We start from the raw sequence: 20,662 nt of genomic DNA, 5'->3' as shown, positions 1-20,662 counted from the left end.
CACAATACGTGAAGCAGAGTAGCAGGACAGATGTTTTATTAGATTGAGCATTTGGTCAGCCACAAACAATTAGTCACTTACTTCCAGACTAACAAATGTGTTTCTAGTGAAGTAAGATCCATTCTTCAGCATAGAATGGAACTTTCACAAGCACTATTGAGCAGCTGGCTGCTTGTCTGGCACACATCCCTGGCTAATCACCCATTAGCAAATTAGCTGAGGTGGACTGGCAAAATACATTAAAAGGTATGATGGTACACAATGGTTAGTCTTTAAAGTATTATTACAAAGTTTACAGCAACTATTCATTCCTTCAAGGTACAAAAACGAAAAAAAGTCAGTCAACTGTGGCTAACAAAGGAAGTTAAAGATTGTATGAAATTAGAAGAAAGGGCCGATAAAATTGCTAAAATAGGCGTAAACCTGATGCTTCGGAGCTTTTTAGAATACAGAAGAGGAGGACCAAGAAACTGATACAGAAAGGGAGAATAGAATATGAATGTAAACTAGCAAAAAACATAAAAACAGACTGTAAGAGCTTTTAGAGGTATGTAAAAAGGAAACTTTTGGTTAAGAAATTTAAGTCCATTACAGTTAGAGTCAGGAGCATTTATAATGGGGAACAGAGAAATGGCAGAGAAGCTAAAAAATTACCTCGTGTGTCTTCACTGAGGAAGATACAAGAAATCTCCCAGAAGTAGAGTAGACCTTCTACTCCAAGGGACTGGGGAGAATGAGGAATTGAAGGAAATTAGAATCAGTAAGAAGGTTGTATTGGAGAAATTAATAGAACTGAAGGTTATTAAGCCCCCAGGACCTGATATTCCACATCCCAGAGTGAAAAAGTAGCTTTTGTGGATAGTGGATAAATTGATGATCATCTTCCAAATTCTATAGATTCTGGAATGGTTCCTGAAGATTGGATGGTAGCAAATGTCACCCCACTATTTAAAAAGGGAGGGAGAGAGAAAATAGGGAACTACAGGTCTGTTAGCCTTACATCAGTAGTAGAAAAAATGCTAGAATCTATTCTCAAGGGTGTGATAAATGGATGTTTGGATAATCATGATCTGATTGACCATAGTCAGCATGGATTTATGAATGGGAAATCATGCATGATGAATCTGTTGGACTTTCTTGAGAATGTTGCTAACAGAATTGATAAAGTGAAGTCAGTGGATGTAGTATGCTTGGATTTTCAGAAGGCTTTTGATAAAGTCCCCCACAGAAAGTTGATTAACAAAATTAAAGCACGTGCGATGGGAGGTAATATCATGGATTAAGGATTGGTTAACAGGCAGAAAACAGAGGGTAGGAATAAATGGGTCATTCTTGTATTGGCAGGTTGTGATTAGTGGGGTATTGCAAGGATCAGTACTCTGGCCCCAGCTGTTCACAATATATATCAGTGATTTGAACATGGGGACCAAATGTAATATTTCCAAGTTTGCAGGTGACAGAAAGTTAAGTAGGAAAGAATATGGCAAATGGAATATGATGTGGAAAAATGTGAGGTTATCCACTTTGGTAGGAGGAACAGATGTGCAGAGTATTTCTTAAGTAGTAAGGGATTAGAATGTGTAGATGTATAAAGGGATCTGGGTGTCCTCTTCAATAAGTCACTGAAAGCTAACATACACATGTGTTAGCCTTTATCGCAAGAGGATTTGAGTACAGGAGTAACGAAGTCTTGCTTCAATTGTGTAGAACTTGGTTAGACCACACATCGAGTACTGCAGTGTGCAGTTTTGGTCCCCTTACCTTAGGAAGGACATTATTGCCACAGAGAGAGCGCAACAAAAGTTCACCAGGCTTGTTCCCAGGAAGGCAGGATTGTGCTATGAAGAGAGATTAGGGAAACTGGGCCTGTATTCTTGGAGTTCTGAAGAATGAGAGATGACCTCATCGAAACCTAAAAAATACTTAAAGGGATAGACAGGGTAGATGCAGGTAAGGTGTTTCCCCTGGTTGGGGAGTCTAGAACCAGGGGACACAATTTCAAAATAAGGGAGAAATCACTTAGGACTGAAATGAGGAGAATTTTTTTTGTTTTATCAGAGGGATGTGAATCTTTGGAATTTTCTACCCAAGAGGACTGTAGAAGCTCAGTCATCGAGTATGTTTAAAGCAGGGATTGACAGATTTCTAAATACCATCAATAAAGGGATATGGGGATAATGTAGGAAAAAGGCATTGAAGTGGATGATCAAACATGATCATACTGGATGGTGGAGCAGGCTCGATGGGCTGATTGGCCTACTCCTGCTTCTATGTTCCTATGTCTATTTGTGTCTTAGAAACATTGTCCATTTTACGTCCTAACAAAAACAACAAGCAAGACTACGATAACTGAAAATAGAAGTTCAGAACAAGATTAGATAGTTATTGTAGATTTCATTATGCAACCACTGCCTAACAGTCATTTAGCAAACGCATGGCAGCTGATGTGAGCCCAAATGGGAGCAGGAATTTAACACTATTAACACACTGATCCTCAAGGATTTTGCATCTTGAACCTTTTGAACGTGAAAAAAGGCCCTGGCCTGGAGGTTCAGTGAAGGGAAAAATCTTTCTATAATTTTACACTACAAAACAATGGATGAAGTTTCCATTTTGTCAGGCCTGATGCTCACTTTCTCCTCATCTTGAGTTTTATCTGTCCTCGTTCCGAGGGTCGGCTGCACTATGAACAACTTTTCTCCACTGATTTCTATTCTCTGCTGCCCTCACTGCCTGTCCCATAGAAAGGCCGGTCCCCATTTTGATATTATCCATCCATGTCATCTTGGGTCTTCCTTGTGCACATTTTCCAGGTATTTTCCTTGCATTACCTCTTTTTCCAAACACCCTCCTTCTGTTTGCATCATGTGTCCAAAATATGAGAGCTTCCTTGATATCACTGCCTCAAACAAGTTCCTCTTAACATCAGCTTCCTTGAGCAACCACTTGTTTGTCCATTTGGCCGTCCATGACACACATTATATTCGTCTGAGTCTTTTTATTTCAAATGTTCTTTTTCAAGCCTCGTCACTCAAGAGCACATCGTTGAAGTAGTGCGACACTCTTCAAGCCTCTGCAGCCAGCGTGAGCTTGCGTGACAGAAAGCTGACCTGACTGACTGTGCTTTCACTGCAGCATTCGGATATTGGCTGCTGTTCATGCTACAATGGCAGCTGCAACATCAGCCATCAGATACCGCATCGTAGTTGGTCCCACAAGGTGCGAGCAGTGTTGGCCACCACTTCCATGCTGGACAGGATGGGCTTCAAGTTCTGCACAAAACCCTGTGCCAAGTTGGTGCTATACTCCTCGAAGCTCTGTCGCGTTGAACAGAGGTTTCTGGCAGTTTTTCCAATGCACTAAACGTTTCATTGCACAAACTCTTTGATAGAGCACCCCAAAGTGTTCACCTGAGGCCTCTGCAGCAGAACTCATTGTAACTTCGTGCTCTGTTGAGCTGGCACCTGTGCTACTCTTACCCTGGCTGCAGGTCACCTGTGCTTGATGTCTCACCATATGCAAAATCCATTTTTATGCTTCCTTTAAATTATGCTTACTGTCTGAGCAAGTATGAAATCAAATGATAGTGTGTCAGTATCATCATTCGCTTTTGAATTTCCTTCACTGCCTGGCCAAATAAGTTGCACCTCTTAGGTATCTAAAAGGAAAATGGTACAAATGTCATGGTGTAGGGAGGTGGGGAAATAAGAGGTGCATGCTTACACCATCAGCAGCTAGTAAATCAGAAGAGAGTGCGGGATGACGGTGAAGTGGGATGTGAGGATGAGCGTTAGATATGATGATATCGTTGCCTATGTCTCAACCTCAGCTGTCTCAATAATGTCCAGCACTATCTCCTCCATGGGGATTAGAGCATGCAGATGCACCTGTGCCTTCCAGGTAGCTCCTGCTACCAGATGTATGCTGCCTTGTGACATAATCATCCAGCTCATATTAATATTTTAGACGTAATTTTTAGTTTTGGGAAGATTGGAGTTGTAAATGTAAAGTAATTACAATCGTAGACTCTAGAAATTGCCAGAACACATTTAAGGGCCCCAAGAAATCTCACACCTCGGAGGATAACAGGAACACAGAGGAGAATTGAAGTGAATTCCTGAGAGCTGCAGCACTCCAGTTTGGTCCCAGGAAGTGAAGGAGCCTTCAAGAACCTGGTAAGCAGCCAAGGGCTTTCTGGGGGAGGGTGGGGCGTGGGGGAGTAGTCATAAGGGCAAAAGAGGAGGTGCAGTTGAGAATTTGAGTGTAAAGAACATGCGATTGTGTCTTATTGTACTTTTCAATGTAATGTTTCTTGTAAAGTAAAATGCACCTGTTTAAATCATGGAATCTTGCGACATAATTTCTTTCAGTTGATCACTGTGACCTGAATTTTTGAACAGAGAGCTTCTCCATCATTACGAAAATGACAGTGGAGATCCTAATCAATAAGTCTTGCTCCCAAACATGGCACTTAACATTTTCGCAGGGGGTGGGAAGAGGGAATGGGGGTGCATTCTTAAGTTGTACAGCCATGATCCACAGAGGCAACCCACACACGTTAAAGTGCACCTGCCCTGGGCTGATCTGATTTATGTTAGTAGGATGTCTGAAGCACAACTTGTGCTCTTTAGACCTGGTAGGAGAAATTCTAAAGCTGCTGGAGTTCTTTGGCGAGGGAGAGTACCCTTTTGGAAAGGGAACGTATCCTTTTGAATGTGGTTCCAGGACACCTTTTGCTGGGATTGATGGGGTGGTGGTGATGGTGGTGGTGGTGGTGGTGGAGGGGGGGGTGGGGAAGAAGAGGTAGTCAGGCGCTCTTTGGGATCTTTGAAAGTAGACATGAATGTGCATACAAAGTGCACAAACTCATTATGTCAAGCTCATTGGAACTGTCAAGAGAGCTGTCGAAATGCCTGTCAAAAGGAACTGACTGTCAAGAGAGCTGTCAGAGGGAACTGTAAACCTGTAAGTGCATTTTAAAACTCCTGCCCTTTAAATATTTGAAAAAAAAACTGTCTGGAGTGTTTAAAAGTGCTTGCTATTTCATTCTTTTTGTTGACATAAGCCTGAAGGATATCACTACAGAATTAGTGTTGCATGACAACCTTTCATTATAACAGAGGGGGTGCCTGTCAGTTCAGAGTTTTATTGACAGCTCCAAGTGGCTATAAACCCTTCAAATGGGTCCATGAATTCCAATGTTTATTTTTATAGGGGATTAAAGGAAGTTGAATGTACTGATTGGATTTTATCAATGAGAGTGGCTTTCTTTGAAATAGTGAATTCATCAATAGACACTTAGGTGAGTTGGCTTGGTGGGTGTAGGGACATAGGGTTGGCAAAGGGGCTATAAAGGGTCATGTGGGGGGTGGACAGAGGGGCATAGGTTGAAATGAAGGGTATGAAGCACGATAGGTGAGTGGGGGTATGAGGTGGCATAGCTTGGCATGGATGGGTCATGGTGTGTGTGTGAGGGTGAGGGCTGGAAGATTATTTTTCTGTTTATTGTTTCTTTTCATTGCTTCAACAAACTGCTGGTATACTGAAGCAGGCCTTCCACTCAGCCTGCCTCCAACCTGTTTCCGGGATCATCCACACTGACTCCCATAAAACTCGGCCCCCTGTCTAGAACGAAAATCCAAAATGCCAGGGCACTTTTTACAGGGACGGTTTGCAGAGCCAGGGATTGTCTCAGCCAGTCAGTATAAATGCAAAATACTGCAGATGCTAGAAATTTACATAAAAACAGAAAATGCTGGAAAAACTCATCATGTTGGGCATCATCTGTGGAGAGAGAAACAGAGTTAATGTTTTGAGTCCATATGACTTCTTCAAAGCTAAAGAGAGATCGAAATGTGATGGATTTTATACTGTTTAAGAGGGGGGTGGAGCAGCTGGAGCAAAATAGAAGGTCAGGAATAGGTGGGAGCTGAGGAGAGATTTGACAAAGATGCCATGGACACAAGACAGGGAGTATTGGTGGTAGCATTAAAGGCTAAAGAAGGTGCTGATAGTGGCATAAAGGCAAGATAGCAGAACGTGTTAATAGCAGAACAAGGGCCAGCGCTCTGTGAAGGCAAAACGTAAGCACAAATGACAGATGACCTTGTGGGGGGTGGGAGTGGTGTCGGTGGGGTGGGTTGGGACAAAAAACTTGGATTAAAAAAAAAGTCAAGATGGAGGACAGTGTTCATGTTCTGAAGTTGCTAAACTCAGTGTTAAGTCCAGAAGGCTGTAAAGTGCCTCATCGGAAGATGAGTTGCTGTTCCTCCAGTTTGTGTTGGGCTTCACTGGAACGTTGCAGCAGACCAAGGCTGGACATGTGGGCACGAGAGCAAGATGGTGAACTGAAATGGCAAGCAACAGGAAGATCTGAATCATGCTTGCGGGATGAGCGAAAGTGTTCTGCAAAACAATCACCCAGCCTGTGTTTAGTCGTCCCTTAACTTCGACATTTGGGGAAGCATCTAGAAACAATAATCTGGGGCAAAATTAATAGTCAAGTGAGTGAATGCAGGTTAATTAAGGAATGCCAGCATGAATTTCTTAACGGAAAATCTTGTTTTACTAACTTGTTGGAATTTTTTTGAAGCGATAACAGGGAAGGTTGATGAGAACAATGTTGTTGATGTGGTGTACATGGACTTACAAAAGGCATTTGATACAATACTACACAACAGACTTGCGAACATTTATAGCTCATGGAATAAAAGATAAATTAGCAATATGCATACAAAATTGACTGAGTGACAGGAAACAGAGTAGTGCTTAATGGATGTTTTTCAGGCTAGGGGAAGGCTTGTAGTAGAGCTCCCTAGGGGTCAGTGTTGGGAACTTTGCATTTCATAATTAATATTAATGACCTAGACATTGGTGTACAAGGCACAATTTCAAAGGTTGCAGGTAATACTAAACTGGGGAGCATTGTGAACCGTGAGAGGTTACTGTATAACCTCAAAAGGACATAGACAAGTTGGTGGAATGGGCAGATAGGTAGCATATGAAGTTCAACATGGAGAAATGTGAAAGTGATTGATTTTGGTAGAAAGGACATGGAGAGACAATATAAAATAAAGAGTACAATTCTAAAGAGGGTGCAGAAGCAGAGGGGTGTGGGTGTGTACATGCATAATTCTGTGAAGGTGGCAGGACAGGAAAAGAGCATGGTTAATAAAACATACAGTATCTTAGGCCTAGGGGCATAGAGTACAAGAGCAAGGAGGTTGGGTTGAACTTGTGTAAGACACCAGTTTGGCCTCAGCTGGAGTATTGTGTTCAGTTCTGGGTGCCACACTTTAGGAAGGACATGAAGGCACTGTAGAGAGTTCAGAAAAAATTCATGAGAATGGTTGCAGGGATAAAGAACTTCAGTTATGAAGGTAGATTTGGAGAAGTTAGGATTGTTTTTCTTGGAGAAAAGAAGGCTGAGAGGAGATTTGATAAAGGTATTCAAAATCTTGACAGGTCTGGACACAGTAGATAAGGAGAAACTGTTCCCACTTGTGAAAGGATCGAGAACAAGACAGCACAGATTTAAAGTAACTGGCGAAAGAAGCAAAAGCAATCCAAGAAAAAACATTTTCACACAGTGAGTGGTTAAGTTCTGGAATGCAATGACTGAGAATGTGGTGGAGGTAGGTTCAATGAAGCATTCAGAAGGAAATTAGACTGTTATCTGAAAAGGAAGAAAATGTAGGATTACGGGGAAAAGGCGAGAGAATAGCACCAAGTGAATTGCTCTTTTTGAGAGCAGGTGCAGACATGATGGGCCGAATGGCCTCCTTCTGCACCATAACAATTCTGCGATTCTGCACTCCTGACCTGGGAGCAAAAAGTCAGGCATGGGTGTTCAAATTTCTCTTTAAACATTTAAGTGCCACTATGGGATTATAACACTTGTCTTGTAAATGAGAGGGAAGTGTTGTACAGTCAGTTTGGCAGATGTGGCTGTCATGGTTGAATAGCCAACAGTGTGCAACCTTTGAGATATAGATGTGTAATAGTAGGAAGTAAATAAATGTTTAGTACGATTGATAAAAATTGTTGGTAGATGAGTGATGGGGGTGTGGTGATTTAAATTGTGGCTGAGGCTACAATTGGTTGTAGGATATGGCAATTGAAGATGCATCCACTGATCTTGACCATGTTTTCAGAGGCTAGGTTCAGAGAGTATAAAAGTAGGCTATCTTATATTGCTGACTTTGCCTGCACTGAAGTGCTGTTTTGGGGCTGCAGTAGAGTGCTTAGGTTGGAGTTTGGTGACTGAGAGAATTTAAGGGTTAAGTTCTAAAGTCTAGTCTTTCTTTAATTTAACAACTAACTAAAAGTTGCTGTTAGGGTTGGAAAGAAGGGACCTATAGTGCAGCCTTAAATCAGGGCTCATATAGGCTATGCTTGTAGCTGCAACTAGTTAATTAGATCATTGGCTTCATCAGGTTTTCAGAGGCTAGGTTCAGCGAGTATAAAAGTGGTCTATCTTTGTCTGCACTGAAATGATGTTTTGGGGCTATAGTAGAATGCTTCAGTTGGAGTTAGGTGATTGAGGGAGGAGGTGCTCCACTTCTACCTTTCTTCAGAAAGAAGAGTGGCGGCCTTGGTAAGTATGACCTGGTGAGTAAATTAGAAAAGTGTAATATTTTTAAACAAGTAGTTATACTTGGATTTAACTGAAGTGCCAATATAATAAAGTAATATAAATAATCCAAAATAGATTAAAGTTAACGTAAGGGAAGTAGAGTTAAGACATGGCAGGGAAGCTCAGTCGAATGAGTGTCTTGTAATGTGTGCAAAGTCATGGATGCTATCAGAGTGCTAGATGACCACATGTGCAGGAAGTGCTGCCAGCTGCAGAAACTTGACCTTTGGGTTTCAGAGCTCGAGTGGTGGCTGGAGTCATTGTGGCACATCTGTGAGGCTGAAAGCTATGTGGATAGCATGTTCAGAGTTGGTCACAGTGCAACTTAAGGGCCTGGAGACAGAGAGGGAATGGGTGACCATCAGGAAGTAGGCAAGTAGCGCACGAGTGCCTTGGGGTCCTGCTCAGAAATCGGTTTTCTGTTTTCGAAGCTGGTGAGGGCGCTGGTTCTTCAGAAGTGCAGTTAGAGCCAAGTTTGTAGCATCACGAATGGCTCGGCTGTTCAGGAGAGGAGGAAGAACAATAGTGATAGGGGATTCATTGGTTAGGGGAGCAGACAGGTGTTTGTGGCCGTAGACGTGACCCCGGGATGGTATGTTGCCTCCCCAGTGCTAGGGTCAAGGATGTCAGAGTGGCTGCAGGACATTCTGGGGGAGGGTGAACAGCCAGAGGTCGTGGTCCACACTGGGACTAATGACTTGGGTAGGAAGGGGGATGTGGTCCTGCAATCAGAATTTAGGGAGCTAGGTAGAAAATTAGCAAGCAGGACCTCAAATGTAGTAATCTCTGGATTACATTCAGTGCCACCTGCCAGACAGTACGAAATAAGGCATGCGAATGTGTGGCTGGAAAGATGGTGCAGGAGGGAGGGCTTTAGATTCCTGGGACACTGGGACTGGCTCTGGGGAAGGTGGCTCCTGTACAAGCTGGATGGATTGCACCTGAACAGAGCCCGGGACTGAGTTCCTTACAGGGGCCTTTTGCTAGTGCTATTAGAAGGGCTTTAAACTCGGCAGGGGTATGGAACGAAGAGAAAATATTAGTAGAATACCTGGGTGCACAAAAGACTGGAAGGGACAGATAGCACCAGTATAGAGGATAGTGAATTAATAGTTGAAGTCAAGGTGAAGGAGAAAGTAACAAAATCTAAATTGAGTGTGTGAATGCACAGGGGATAGTGAATAAGATAGGAGAGTTACAGGTGCAGATTGCCACATGGAAATACGATGATGAGGTGATAACTGAGACCTGACTCGAGGAAGGGCAGAACTGGGTGTTAAATATTCCTGGATACAAGGTCTTTAGAAAAGATAGGAAAGGAGGACCTGTGGCGGCATTGTTTAAGGAGAGCATTGCATTGCAGTGCTGGAGAAAGCGGGTGTCCCAGAGGGTTCAAGGACAGAATCAATTTGGCTAGAGCTAAGGAACAAAAAGGGAGTAATTACATTGCTCAGTGAGAAGGACGTAGAAGAACAAATCTGCAAGGAAACTAGACATGCAAGCATTTATAGAGGAGTTATAATAGGTGACATTAAGTACCCAAATGTAGACCGGGACAATGGTAATGCAAAGGGTGGAGAAGGGCAAAAGTTCCTCGATTGTGTTCAGGAAAGTTTTCTGCAGCACTATGTGTCCAAACCAACAAGAAAAGATGCACTGTTGGACCTGGTTCTTGGAAATGAGGTGGGCCAAGTATGTGTCAGTGGGGGAACATTTAGCAGACAGTGATCATTGTATTGTACATTTTTGGATGATGATCAAAAAGGACAATAGGCAATCCAGAGTAAGAACAATTAGTGTCCCTAATTTGTCCTGAATTTTGTGTGGAGGACATACCTGAGCAATTTTCCACATAGCCAGGCTGATGCCAATGTTGTAGCTATACTGGAACAGCTTGGCTAGGGGCACGGCAAGTTCTGGAGCACAAGCCTTCAATGCTATTGCCGGAATATTGTCAGGGGCCTGTAGCCTTGGCACTACCTAGTGCCTTCAGCTATTTCTTTATCTTGAAGCAAATTGGCAGAAGAGTGGCATCTGTGATGCTGGGGGCCTCTGGAGGAGGCTGAGATGGATCATCCACTCGGCCCTTCTGGCTGAAGGCTGTAGCAAATGCTTCAGACTTGTCTTATGCACTGATATGCTGGGCCCCCCAATCATTGAGAATGAGGATATTTGTGGAGCCTCCTCCAGTGAGTTGTTTAATGGTCCACCACCATTCACAAATGGATGTGGCAGAACTGCAGAACTTAGATCAGATCTGTTTGTTGTGGGATTGCTTAGCTCTATTACCTGCTGCTTATGCTGTTTGGCTCACATGTAGTCCTGTTTTACAGCTTCACCATGTTGACACCTCATTTTTAGGCATGCCTGTTATGGCACTGCTGATGGTAAATGCTGAGTTGTTCAAATTGCAAAGGGAAACTTGAAACAACTGCCACAAGTTATTTTGCAGTTTGGATAAATTGAGATGCATGCCTTGAATTCAGGAGCAATAAGACCACCAAGATGTATAGGTTTTTACAAAATTAGAATAAACATTTATTAATAAGAAATGATTTTAAAAAACATAAATCTACAAATTACTACAATGATAACTTCTAAATCCCCTAATCAATCTAACTCCCAGTTACACTTTTGTTAAGGCAGCACTAAGAGACACAGATTTTAAGAGACCCAGGCAAAGTAAACAATGCCCTGAACAGTCAGATTCAAAGTGAGTTCTCTTAATTTCAGTCCCTGGAGGCAGCAGTTTGGTACATACAGGCTGCAGGCTTTTCACGCTTGTTGGATCTTAAACTTCCTCCCTTACAGTCTTCTCTCCTTTTTACAAATTTTTCTCTCTGAATGCAAATTCTCATTGTTTCACTGACTTTTGAATTTTACCCCTCTCCTAATAAAAAACATACCATAGTACTAATTCCACCAGTAATCTTTGGGGAAAAAGAAACACTATTTCTTACCCCTTCTGCTGACTGTGTATACATTACACCCCCCACCCCTCCTTTGAATTCAAGCCACTATAGTTTGTTTAAAAATGCAAATGTTCCCTTTATACTTCACATTCTCAAACTTCCCATGTTTACCTAATTTATATTTCAAACCTAACTTTTCTTCTTACATCAAAGTACCCAGACTGGCTGCCTCTAATTCAATTAACTCTCAAGAAGACACACAGACATCCCACTATTACTCTGTTTTATAATAATTTCCATAACATTATTGGAATTTATTATATCCCCCTGACAATGCCTGGTGCTGCTCCTGGCATGCCCTCCTACACTCTTCTTTGAACCAGGGTTGATCCCCTGGCTTGATGGTAATGGTAGATTGGGAGATATGCCAGGCCATGAGGTTACCGGTTGTGTTTGAGTACAATTCTGCTTTTGCTGATGGCCCACAGCGCCTCATGGATGCCCAGTCTTGAGTTGCAAGTTCTGTTCAAAATCTCTCATTTATCATAGTGGTAGTGCTAAACAACACATTGGAGGGATAAAAACAAAAAACTGCGGATGCTGGAAATCCAAAACAAAAACAGAATTACCTGGAAAAACTCAGCAGGTCTGGCAGCATCGGCGGAGAAGAAAAGAGTTGACGTTTCGAGTCCTCATGACCCTTCCACAGAACTGAGCGAATATAAGGAGAGGGGTGAAATATAAGCTGGTTTAAGGTGGGGGAAGGGGGAAGTGGGGGGGGGTGGTGTGGTTGTAGGGACAAGCAAGCAGTGATAGGAGCAGATAATCAAAAGATATCACAGACAAAAGAACACAGAGGTGTTGAAGGTGGTGATATTATCTAAACGAATGTGCTAATTAAGAATGGATGGTAGGGCACTCAAGGTACAGCTCTAGTGGGGGTGGGGTGGAAAGACTAGCAGGGCATGAAAGATTTAAAAATAATGGAAATAGGTGGGAAAAGAAAAATCTATATAAATTATTGGAAAAAACAAAAGGAAGGGGGAAGAAACAGAAAGGGGGTGGGGATGGAGGAGGGAGGTCAAGATCTAAAGTTGTTGAATTCATTATTCAGTCCGGAAGGCTGTAAAGTGCCTAGTCAGAAGATGAGGTGCTGTTCCTCCAGTTTGCGTTGGGCTTCACTGGAACAAAGCAGCAAGCCAAGGACAGACATGTGGGCAAGAGAGCAGGGTGGAGTGTTAAAATGGCAAGAGACAGGGAGGTTTGGGTCATTCTTGTGGACAGACCGCAGGTGTTCTGCAAAGCGGTCGCCCAGTTTACATTTGGTCTCTCCAATGTAGAGGAGACCGCATTGGGAGCAACAAATGCAGTAGACTAAGTTGGGGGAAATGCAAGTGAAATGCTGCTTCACTTGAAAGGAGTGTTTGGGCCCTTGGACGGTGAGGAGAGAGGAAGTGAAGGGGCAGGTGTTGCACCTTTTGCGTGGGCATGGGGAGGTGCCACAGGTGGGGGTCGAGGAGTAGGGGGTGATGGAGGAGTGGACCAGGGTGTCCCGGAGGGAACGATCCCTCCGGAATGTCGCCGGGGGGGGTGAAGGGAAGATGTGTTTGGTGGTGGCATCATGCTGGAGTTGGCAGAAATGGCAGAGGATGATCCTTTGAATGCGGAGGCTGGTGGGGTGATAAGTGAGGACAAGGGGGACCCTATCATGTTTCTGGGAGGGAGGAGAAGGCGTGAGGGCGGATGTGCGGGAGATGGGCCGGACACGGTTCAGGGCCCTGTCAACGACCGTGGGTGGAAAACCTCGGTTAAGGAAGAGGGAGGACATGTCTCAGAGGAACTGTTTTTGAAGGTTGTATCATCAGAACAGATGCGACAGAGGCGAAGGAACTGAGAGAATGGGATGGAGTTCTTACAGGAAGCGGGGTGTGAGGGGCTGTAGTCGAGGTAGCTGTGGGAGTCAGTAGGCTTGTAATAGATATTGGTGGACAGTCTATCACCGGAGATTGAGACAAAGAGGTCAAGGAAGGGAAGGGAAGTGTCAGAGATAGACCATGTGAAAATGATGGAGAGATTCAAAGCAAAATTAATAAATTTTTCCAAGTCCCGACGACAGCATGAACCAGCACCAAAGTAATCATCAATGTACTGGAGAAAGAGTTGTGGAAGTGGGCCGGAGTAGGACTGGAACAAGGAATGTTCCACATACTCCATAAAAAGACAGGCATAGCTGGGGCCCATGGAGGTACCCATAGCCACACCTTTTATTTGGAGGAAGTGAGGGGAGTTAAAGGAGAAATTGTTCAATGTGAGAACAAGTAGTGAGGAGAGTAGTGGTGGATGGGGATTGTTCGGGCCTCTGTTCGAGGAAGAAGCTAAGGGCCCTCAGACCATCCTGGTGGGGGATGGCGGTGTAGAGGGATTGGACGTCCATGGTGAAGAGAAAGTGGTTGGGGCCAGGGAACTGGAAATTGTTGATGTGACGTAAGGTGTCAGAGGAATCACGGATGTAGGTGGGAAGGGACTGGACAAGGGGAGAGAGAAGGGAGTCAAGATAACGAGAAATGAGTTCCGTGGGGCAGGAGCTGACTGACACAATCGGTCTACTGGGACAGTTCTGTTTGCGGATTTTGGGTAGGAGGTAGAAGCGGGCCGTCTGAGGTTGGGCGACTATCAGGTTGGAAGCTGTGGGAGGAAGATCTCCAGAGCAGATCTGGTCAGTGACAGTCCTGGAAACAATGGCTTGATGGTCAGTGGTGGGGTCATGGTCCAGGGAGAGATAGGAGGAAGTGTCTGCGAGTTGACGCTCAGCCTCCGCGAGGTAGAGGTCAGTGCGCCAGACAACAACAGCACCACCCTTGTCAGCGGGTTTGATGACAATATTGGGGTTGGACCTGAGAGAACTGAGTGCATAAGTTCAGAGAGAGGCAGATTAGAATGGGTGAGAGGAGCAGAGAAATTGAGACGACTAATGTCACGCCGACAGTTCTCAATGGAAAGATCAAGAGAAGGTAAGAATCCAGAGGGAGGGGTCCAGGTGGAGGGAGAATATTGGAGGTGGGTAAAAGGATCCGTTGAATGGGGAGAGGACTCCTGCACAAAGAAGTGAGCACGGTGACGAAGACGGCAGAAGAAGAGTTCAGCATCGTGCCGAGCCCGAAATTCATTGAGATGAGGGCGTAAAGGTATGAAACTAAGTCCTTTGCTGAGCACTGAACGTTCAACGTCGGAGAGAGGAAGGTCAGGGGGTATAGTGAATACACGGCCGGGGCTGGGATTGGAAGATGGGGTGGGGACGGAGGGACAGGCAGGGATGGAGGGTCCTAGATGGGTGTTGGTGTCGATGAGTTGTTGGAGCTTGCGTTCCTTAGCACTTGAGAGAAAGAGGAAAAGTTTCTTGTTGAGGCTTCGGATGAGACGAAGAATAAAATGAAACTGGGGCGCGCGCAGCTTTGAAAAAGGGTGCGGCGGTGCTGCTGGAGGGAGAGGTCGAGTGTGTTCATATGGCGTTTTGGAGGGTATCCTCAACGTGAAGATGGCACTTTGTCTCCACAACTGTGCGGTGGTCACTCCTACCAATACTATCATGGACAGATGCATCTGTGGCAGGCAGGTTGGTGAGGTTGAGGTCAAGTATGTTTTTCACTCTTGTTGGTTCCCTCACCACCTGCCACAGACCCAGTCTATCAGCTATATCCTTTAAGACAATCCCAGAATTTTAATGGCACCAACTCTCCAAATGAGAATCATAACCTCGTGTTGTCGCTCTGAATTTTCCCCGTCCCCCTGCACATTGTTTGAACAGAAACAATCATCTAATGCCCTTTGAAAGCTTGAAGAGGTCAGGCAGCAGCTGCGGAGGGAAACAGGGTTAACAAGGTGTCTGACCAGAGTTTTCCCAGCATCTTCTGTCTCCACCTATATCAGCCTGTCTTTTTTTTCAAAAAGTAAAATTTCCAATGTACTTTCCCCCATAGTTTGAATCAGCAGTGCAGCAACAACAAAGCTATTGAGAAAGTACACATAAAAAAGGTTCTCTTTTATAATCTAAGGAGTTTAAAAATGAGCACTTCAATGTCAGTATTTCCCATTCAGAGTTACTGGCCTGGAATTGCTAACTCTGGTTAGCTATATTCTTCATTTCCTTACTCTACTGCCTCCAATCTGTCTATATTTTCTGAAGCTAAGAAACTAGTGCTTCAAGAAAATGGGGAGAGGGGAACATATTTTTTTAAATTCTGTGGCTTCTCGCAGTGATATCCAAGAGATTGAACTTTAATTTCTGGAAGTTCCAGGACAATTCCTGGATGGGGGTGGGGGGGGGGGGTTGAGAACTCAGGCAGCTCGGTCAGTAACAATGCTACTGAGCCACTCTTGGAAGTGGACATTGAAGTTCTCCAACCAGAGTACATTCTGTGCCCTTGCCACCTCAGTCCTTCTTCCAAGTAGTGTTCAACATGGAGGAGCACTAATTCATCAGCTGAGGGAGGGCAGTACATGGTAATCAGGAGGTTTCTTTGCCCATGTTTGACCCGATGCCATGAGACTTCATGGGGTCCGGTGTCGATGTTCAGGACTCCCAGGGCAACTCCCTCCTGACTGTATACTACTGTGCCACTAGCTTTGCTGGGTCTGTCCAGCTGGTGGGGCAGGTCATAGCCAGGATTAGTGATGGTGGCGTCTGGGACATTATTTGTAAGGTATGATTCTAATAGGATGACTGTCAGGCTGTTGCTTGACTAGTCTGAGAAGCCTCTCCCAGTTTTGGCACAAGCCCCCAGATGTTAGTCAGGAGGACTTTGCAGGGTTGACGGGGCTGAGTTTGCTGTTGTCTTTTCTGGTGTCTACGTTGATGCTGGGTGGTCCATCCAGTTTCATTCCATTTTTGTGACTTTGTAGCAGTTTGATAAACTGAATGGCTTGCCAGGCCATTTCAGAGGGCATTTAAGACTCAACCACAATGCTATGGATCTGGAGTCACATGTGGGCCAGCCTTCCCTAAAGGACATGAGTGGACCAGATAGGTCTTTATGACAATCATCAATGTCTGTCAAAGCCTGTCCACCATCTACAAGGCACAAGTCAGGAGTGTGATGGAATACTCCCCACTTGCCTGGTTGAGTGCAGCCCTCACAGCACAAGAAGCTGGACACTGTCTAGGACAAAGCAGCCCACTTGACTGGCACCACCTCCGCCAACATTCACTCCCTCCACCAACAACGCACAGTAGCAGCAGTGTGTATCATCTATAAGATGCACCTCAGGAATTCGCCAAAGCTCCTTTGACAGCACCATCCAAACCTATGGCCGCTACCATCTTGAAGGATAAGGGCAGCAGATAGATGGGAACACCACCTGCAAATTCCCCTCCAAGTCACTCACCATCCTGACTTGGAAATATATCGCTGTTCCTTCACTGTCGCTGGGTCAAAATCCTGGAACTCCCTTCCTAACAGCACTGTGGGTATGCCTACGCCACATGAACTGTAGCGGTTCAAGAGGGCAGCTCACCACCACCTTCTCAAGGACAACTTGGGATGGGCAATAAATGCTGGCCCAGTCAGTGAAGCCCACATCCTATGAATGAATATTAAAAAAAATTGGCAGCCAACAAAGGGGAATCCCATAGGCATATAAATAGTAAAAGGAGGAGTAGGGTTGATTAGGGACCAAAGGGCATTTACACGAAGGGGCCATGGTTGAGGTATTAAATGAATACTTTGCATCCGTCTTTACCAAGGAGGTAGATGCTACCCAGGCCTTGGTGACAGATGAGAAAACTCTGTCACTAGAAAGGTTCAAACTTGATAAAGAGGAAATGTTGAATACACTGTCAGTACTTAAAGTTGACAAGGCACTGGGACTGGATGAGATGCATGTCATGAAGCTATTAACGTATATAATATTTTGGAAAATATTTTTCTTTTTAAAATAGGTTTAGTCTGTGGGTATATCTTAATAGGATTAAAGCCAGCTAGTCTGGGTGCTTTGATGTACTAGCTTTGATGTAAGAGATCGCATGCATTTCTATTTTTTTGAATAGAGCATTCAAGAAGTGGGGTGAAAACTTGACACCTTTCTAGCAGCTACCAAGCAATATATTTGTATTACTAATAAAATTGGTACAATGAATGGGGTAAAGTTCAAAGACTGGCGGGACAATGAGAATTTGAATTCAGTGGTGGTAGGTATAACTTCAGTGGTTTTACGGGTGTGCAGAGCAGAGGCAATGTAAGATCAAATGGCAGCTGCAAGTCTCCAACTGGCAAAGAACCTCATTTTGAAATTGTAAGGTGAAAATGCTTTGTCTGGTGTTTGGTTAAGTCTATGGGTTGCTGTTGCCTTAATGGAGATTAGTTTGGGAATTAAGTTATGATAGTAGTTACTAAGTAGCCATGTGTACATATATATTAACCCGTGTAAACGAATGAAATGTTTCGTTTAGTTTAATGTAAAACCTTGAACTAGGGGTCTGATTCCTGAACTTAGAGTTGCATCTCAAACATAACACTTAAATCGTAGATTATGACAGTTTAAAGTTTCCCTCTGGGGTTTTTAAATAACTCTGCTTTACCTTTTTAAATAACTCTGCTTTACCAACTGCATCGGTCATAACAACGTATCCAAGGATATTGAAGGAAGTGAGAAGAAATTGTGGGGCATTGGCCATAATTTTTAAGCTTTCCCTAGACTCGGGAGGGGTGCCAGAGGACTGGGGAATTGCAGACATTATGACCTTATTCAAAAAAGATTGTAATAATAAGCCCAGTCATTACAAACCAGTCAGTTTAACTTCAGTGATAAAAACAAAAAACTGCGGACGTTGGAAATCCAAAACAAAAACAGAATTACCTGGAAATACTCAGCAGGTCTGGCAGCATGGGCGGAGAAGAAAAGAGTTGATGTTTCGAGTCATCATGACCCTTCAACAGACCTGATTCAAGTTCTGTTGAAGGGTCATGAGGACTCGAAACATCAACTCTTTTCTTCTCCGCCGATGCTGCCAGACCTGCTGATTTTTTCCAGGTAATTCTGTTTTAGTTTAACTTCAGTGGCGGGCAAGGTTCCAGAGATAATTAGTAGTCACATGGAAAAATATGAGTTGATAAGGAAGGGCTAGCATAGATTTCTGAAGGGGAAATTGTGCTTAACTAACTTGGGAGTTTTTTTTGAAAAGGTCGATGAGGGTAATGCTGTTGATGAGCTGCACATGGACTTTCAAAAGGCATTTGATGCAGTGCCACACAACAGACTGAAGTTATTGTTCATGGGGAAAAAAGGGACAGTAGCAATGTGGATATAAAATTGGCTGAAAAATAGGAAGCAGAGTAATGGTCAATAGATATTTTTAGGCTGGGAAAGTTCCAGGGGTTGGTATTGGGATCTTTGTTTTTCCTGATGTATATTAATGGTCTAGATCTTGGTGTGCAGGGGACAACTTCAAAGTCTGCAGAGGATACGAAGCTTGGGAGTGTTATAAACTGAGGAGGACAGTGTAGTACTTAAAGGACACTCCACATTGGTGGAGTGGGCAGATAGGTGGCAGTTGAAGTTCAACGTGGACAAGTGTGAGGTGATGCATTTTGGTGGGAAGAACATAGACAGACAAAATAAGGGGTGAAATTTTGAAGGGGGTGCAGGAGCAGAAAGACCTGGGTGTATATGTGCATAGACCATTGAAGGTGGCAGGACAGGTGGGGAGAGCAGTTAAAGCATATAGTATCCTGGGCTTTATTAATAGGGCATGTTGTACAAGAGCAAGGAGGTTATGCTGAATTTATACTAGATACTTGTTAGACCTCAGTTGGAGTATTGTGTACAATTCTTGGAGTCACACTATAGGAAGGATGTGAGCACATTGTAGAGAGTGCAGAAGAGGTTTACAGGAATGGTTCCAGGGATGAGAAATTTCAGCTATGAAGATAGTTTGGAGAGAAGGCTGAGGAGATTTGATAGAGATGCTCAAAATCATGAGGGGCCTGGACAGTAGATAGGGATCAAAAATAAGAGGGCACAGATTTAAAGTGAATTGCAAAAGAAGCAAATGTGGCGTGCAAACTTTTTCAATGAGTGGTTCAGGTCTGGAACACACTGCCTGGAAGTGTGGTGGTGGCAGGTTCAATCAAGGCATTTAAGAGGGCATTAGATGATTGTTTCTATTCAAATGATGTGCAAAGGTACAGGGAAAAGGCAGGGCAATGGTACTAGGTCATAATGCCCATTTGGAGAGTTGGTGTAGACAGTGGTGGCCTCCTGTGCCATTAAAATTCTGATTCTGGTGAGGTGATTGAACTTCCTGTGGCAGTGCATTCAGGTCCTCAGGGCTTGCCCACAAGCATTAACCTCCAGTATTATCTGTTCCCACTGTCTTTTGACTGTCTGGTGGGCCTCCTAGCCCTCTGTAGATAAAGGCCATCTTTCTACCTCCTTAACCAAGACCTCCAGTGCAGCATTCAAAAACATTGTAGCACTTTCTCTCTGCTGTACCATTGCTCACTTTTTGGGTTGGATTCTCTCAGCTACAATGCACCTCCCTTTTAAGAGGTGCAGGGTAGTTTTGAGCAGCACAGGCTACCACTCATGCTGATGTGTCCAGGCACTGAACTGCATGGTTAGCACTGGCTGTACACACCAAATGAGAAGGCAACACAAAGTTGATGCAATGCAATCAATAGATTGTGGTTTAACCACACTGCAATCTGTGCACCTATCTGTGGAATGATCCAGTTCAGCTTTCATTGACTTTTCCCTCCTGATACAATGGCCAGGTCTGAGAGCCAAAAAAAACCATGAAAAATAAACCCGTGTCTTAACAGTTGTTACTAATCAGAATAGTGAAAATATAACTTTCACAAATATATGAGGCATTCCTGTTAAATACATACTATCCTACTGAAGTTAGGGAGAAATACACATACCTGAACAGCTTCCCAACCCCACTGCCTGTACTTGGGGTCATGGGTTAGCCTCCACATGTACATGTGCGTCTCAATGACTTCAGGACGCAGAATGTAATATTTCTCATTCTGTCTCGTTGCAATAGCTTCAACACCTCCATCAAACCTAAAGGCCTCAGGACCTAATTTTGTTGCTGGAAATGAAGTGCAGATAAAAA

At 43.9% G+C, this 20,662-nt stretch overlaps 1 protein-coding gene across 1 annotated transcript in view; it reads right to left on the bottom strand.

Annotated features, from left to right (window-relative positions):
- Positions 1 to 20,662, bottom strand: part of man1a1 (mannosidase, alpha, class 1A, member 1) — a 517,794-nt gene that overhangs the window by 7,130 nt on the left and 490,002 nt on the right. The window contains exon 10 of the mRNA XM_041187990.1: positions 20,466 to 20,638. Coding sequence (XP_041043924.1) covers positions 20,466 to 20,638 — 173 coding nt within the window. The remainder of the gene's footprint in view (positions 1 to 20,465; positions 20,639 to 20,662) is intronic.

Source organism: Carcharodon carcharias, chromosome 5, assembly GCF_017639515.1.
Source record: "Carcharodon carcharias isolate sCarCar2 chromosome 5, sCarCar2.pri, whole genome shotgun sequence".
NCBI lineage: Eukaryota > Metazoa > Chordata > Chondrichthyes > Lamniformes > Lamnidae > Carcharodon > Carcharodon carcharias.
The sequence above is the reverse complement of the archived record's forward strand: the minus strand, read 5'-3'. Positions and strand labels throughout refer to the sequence as shown.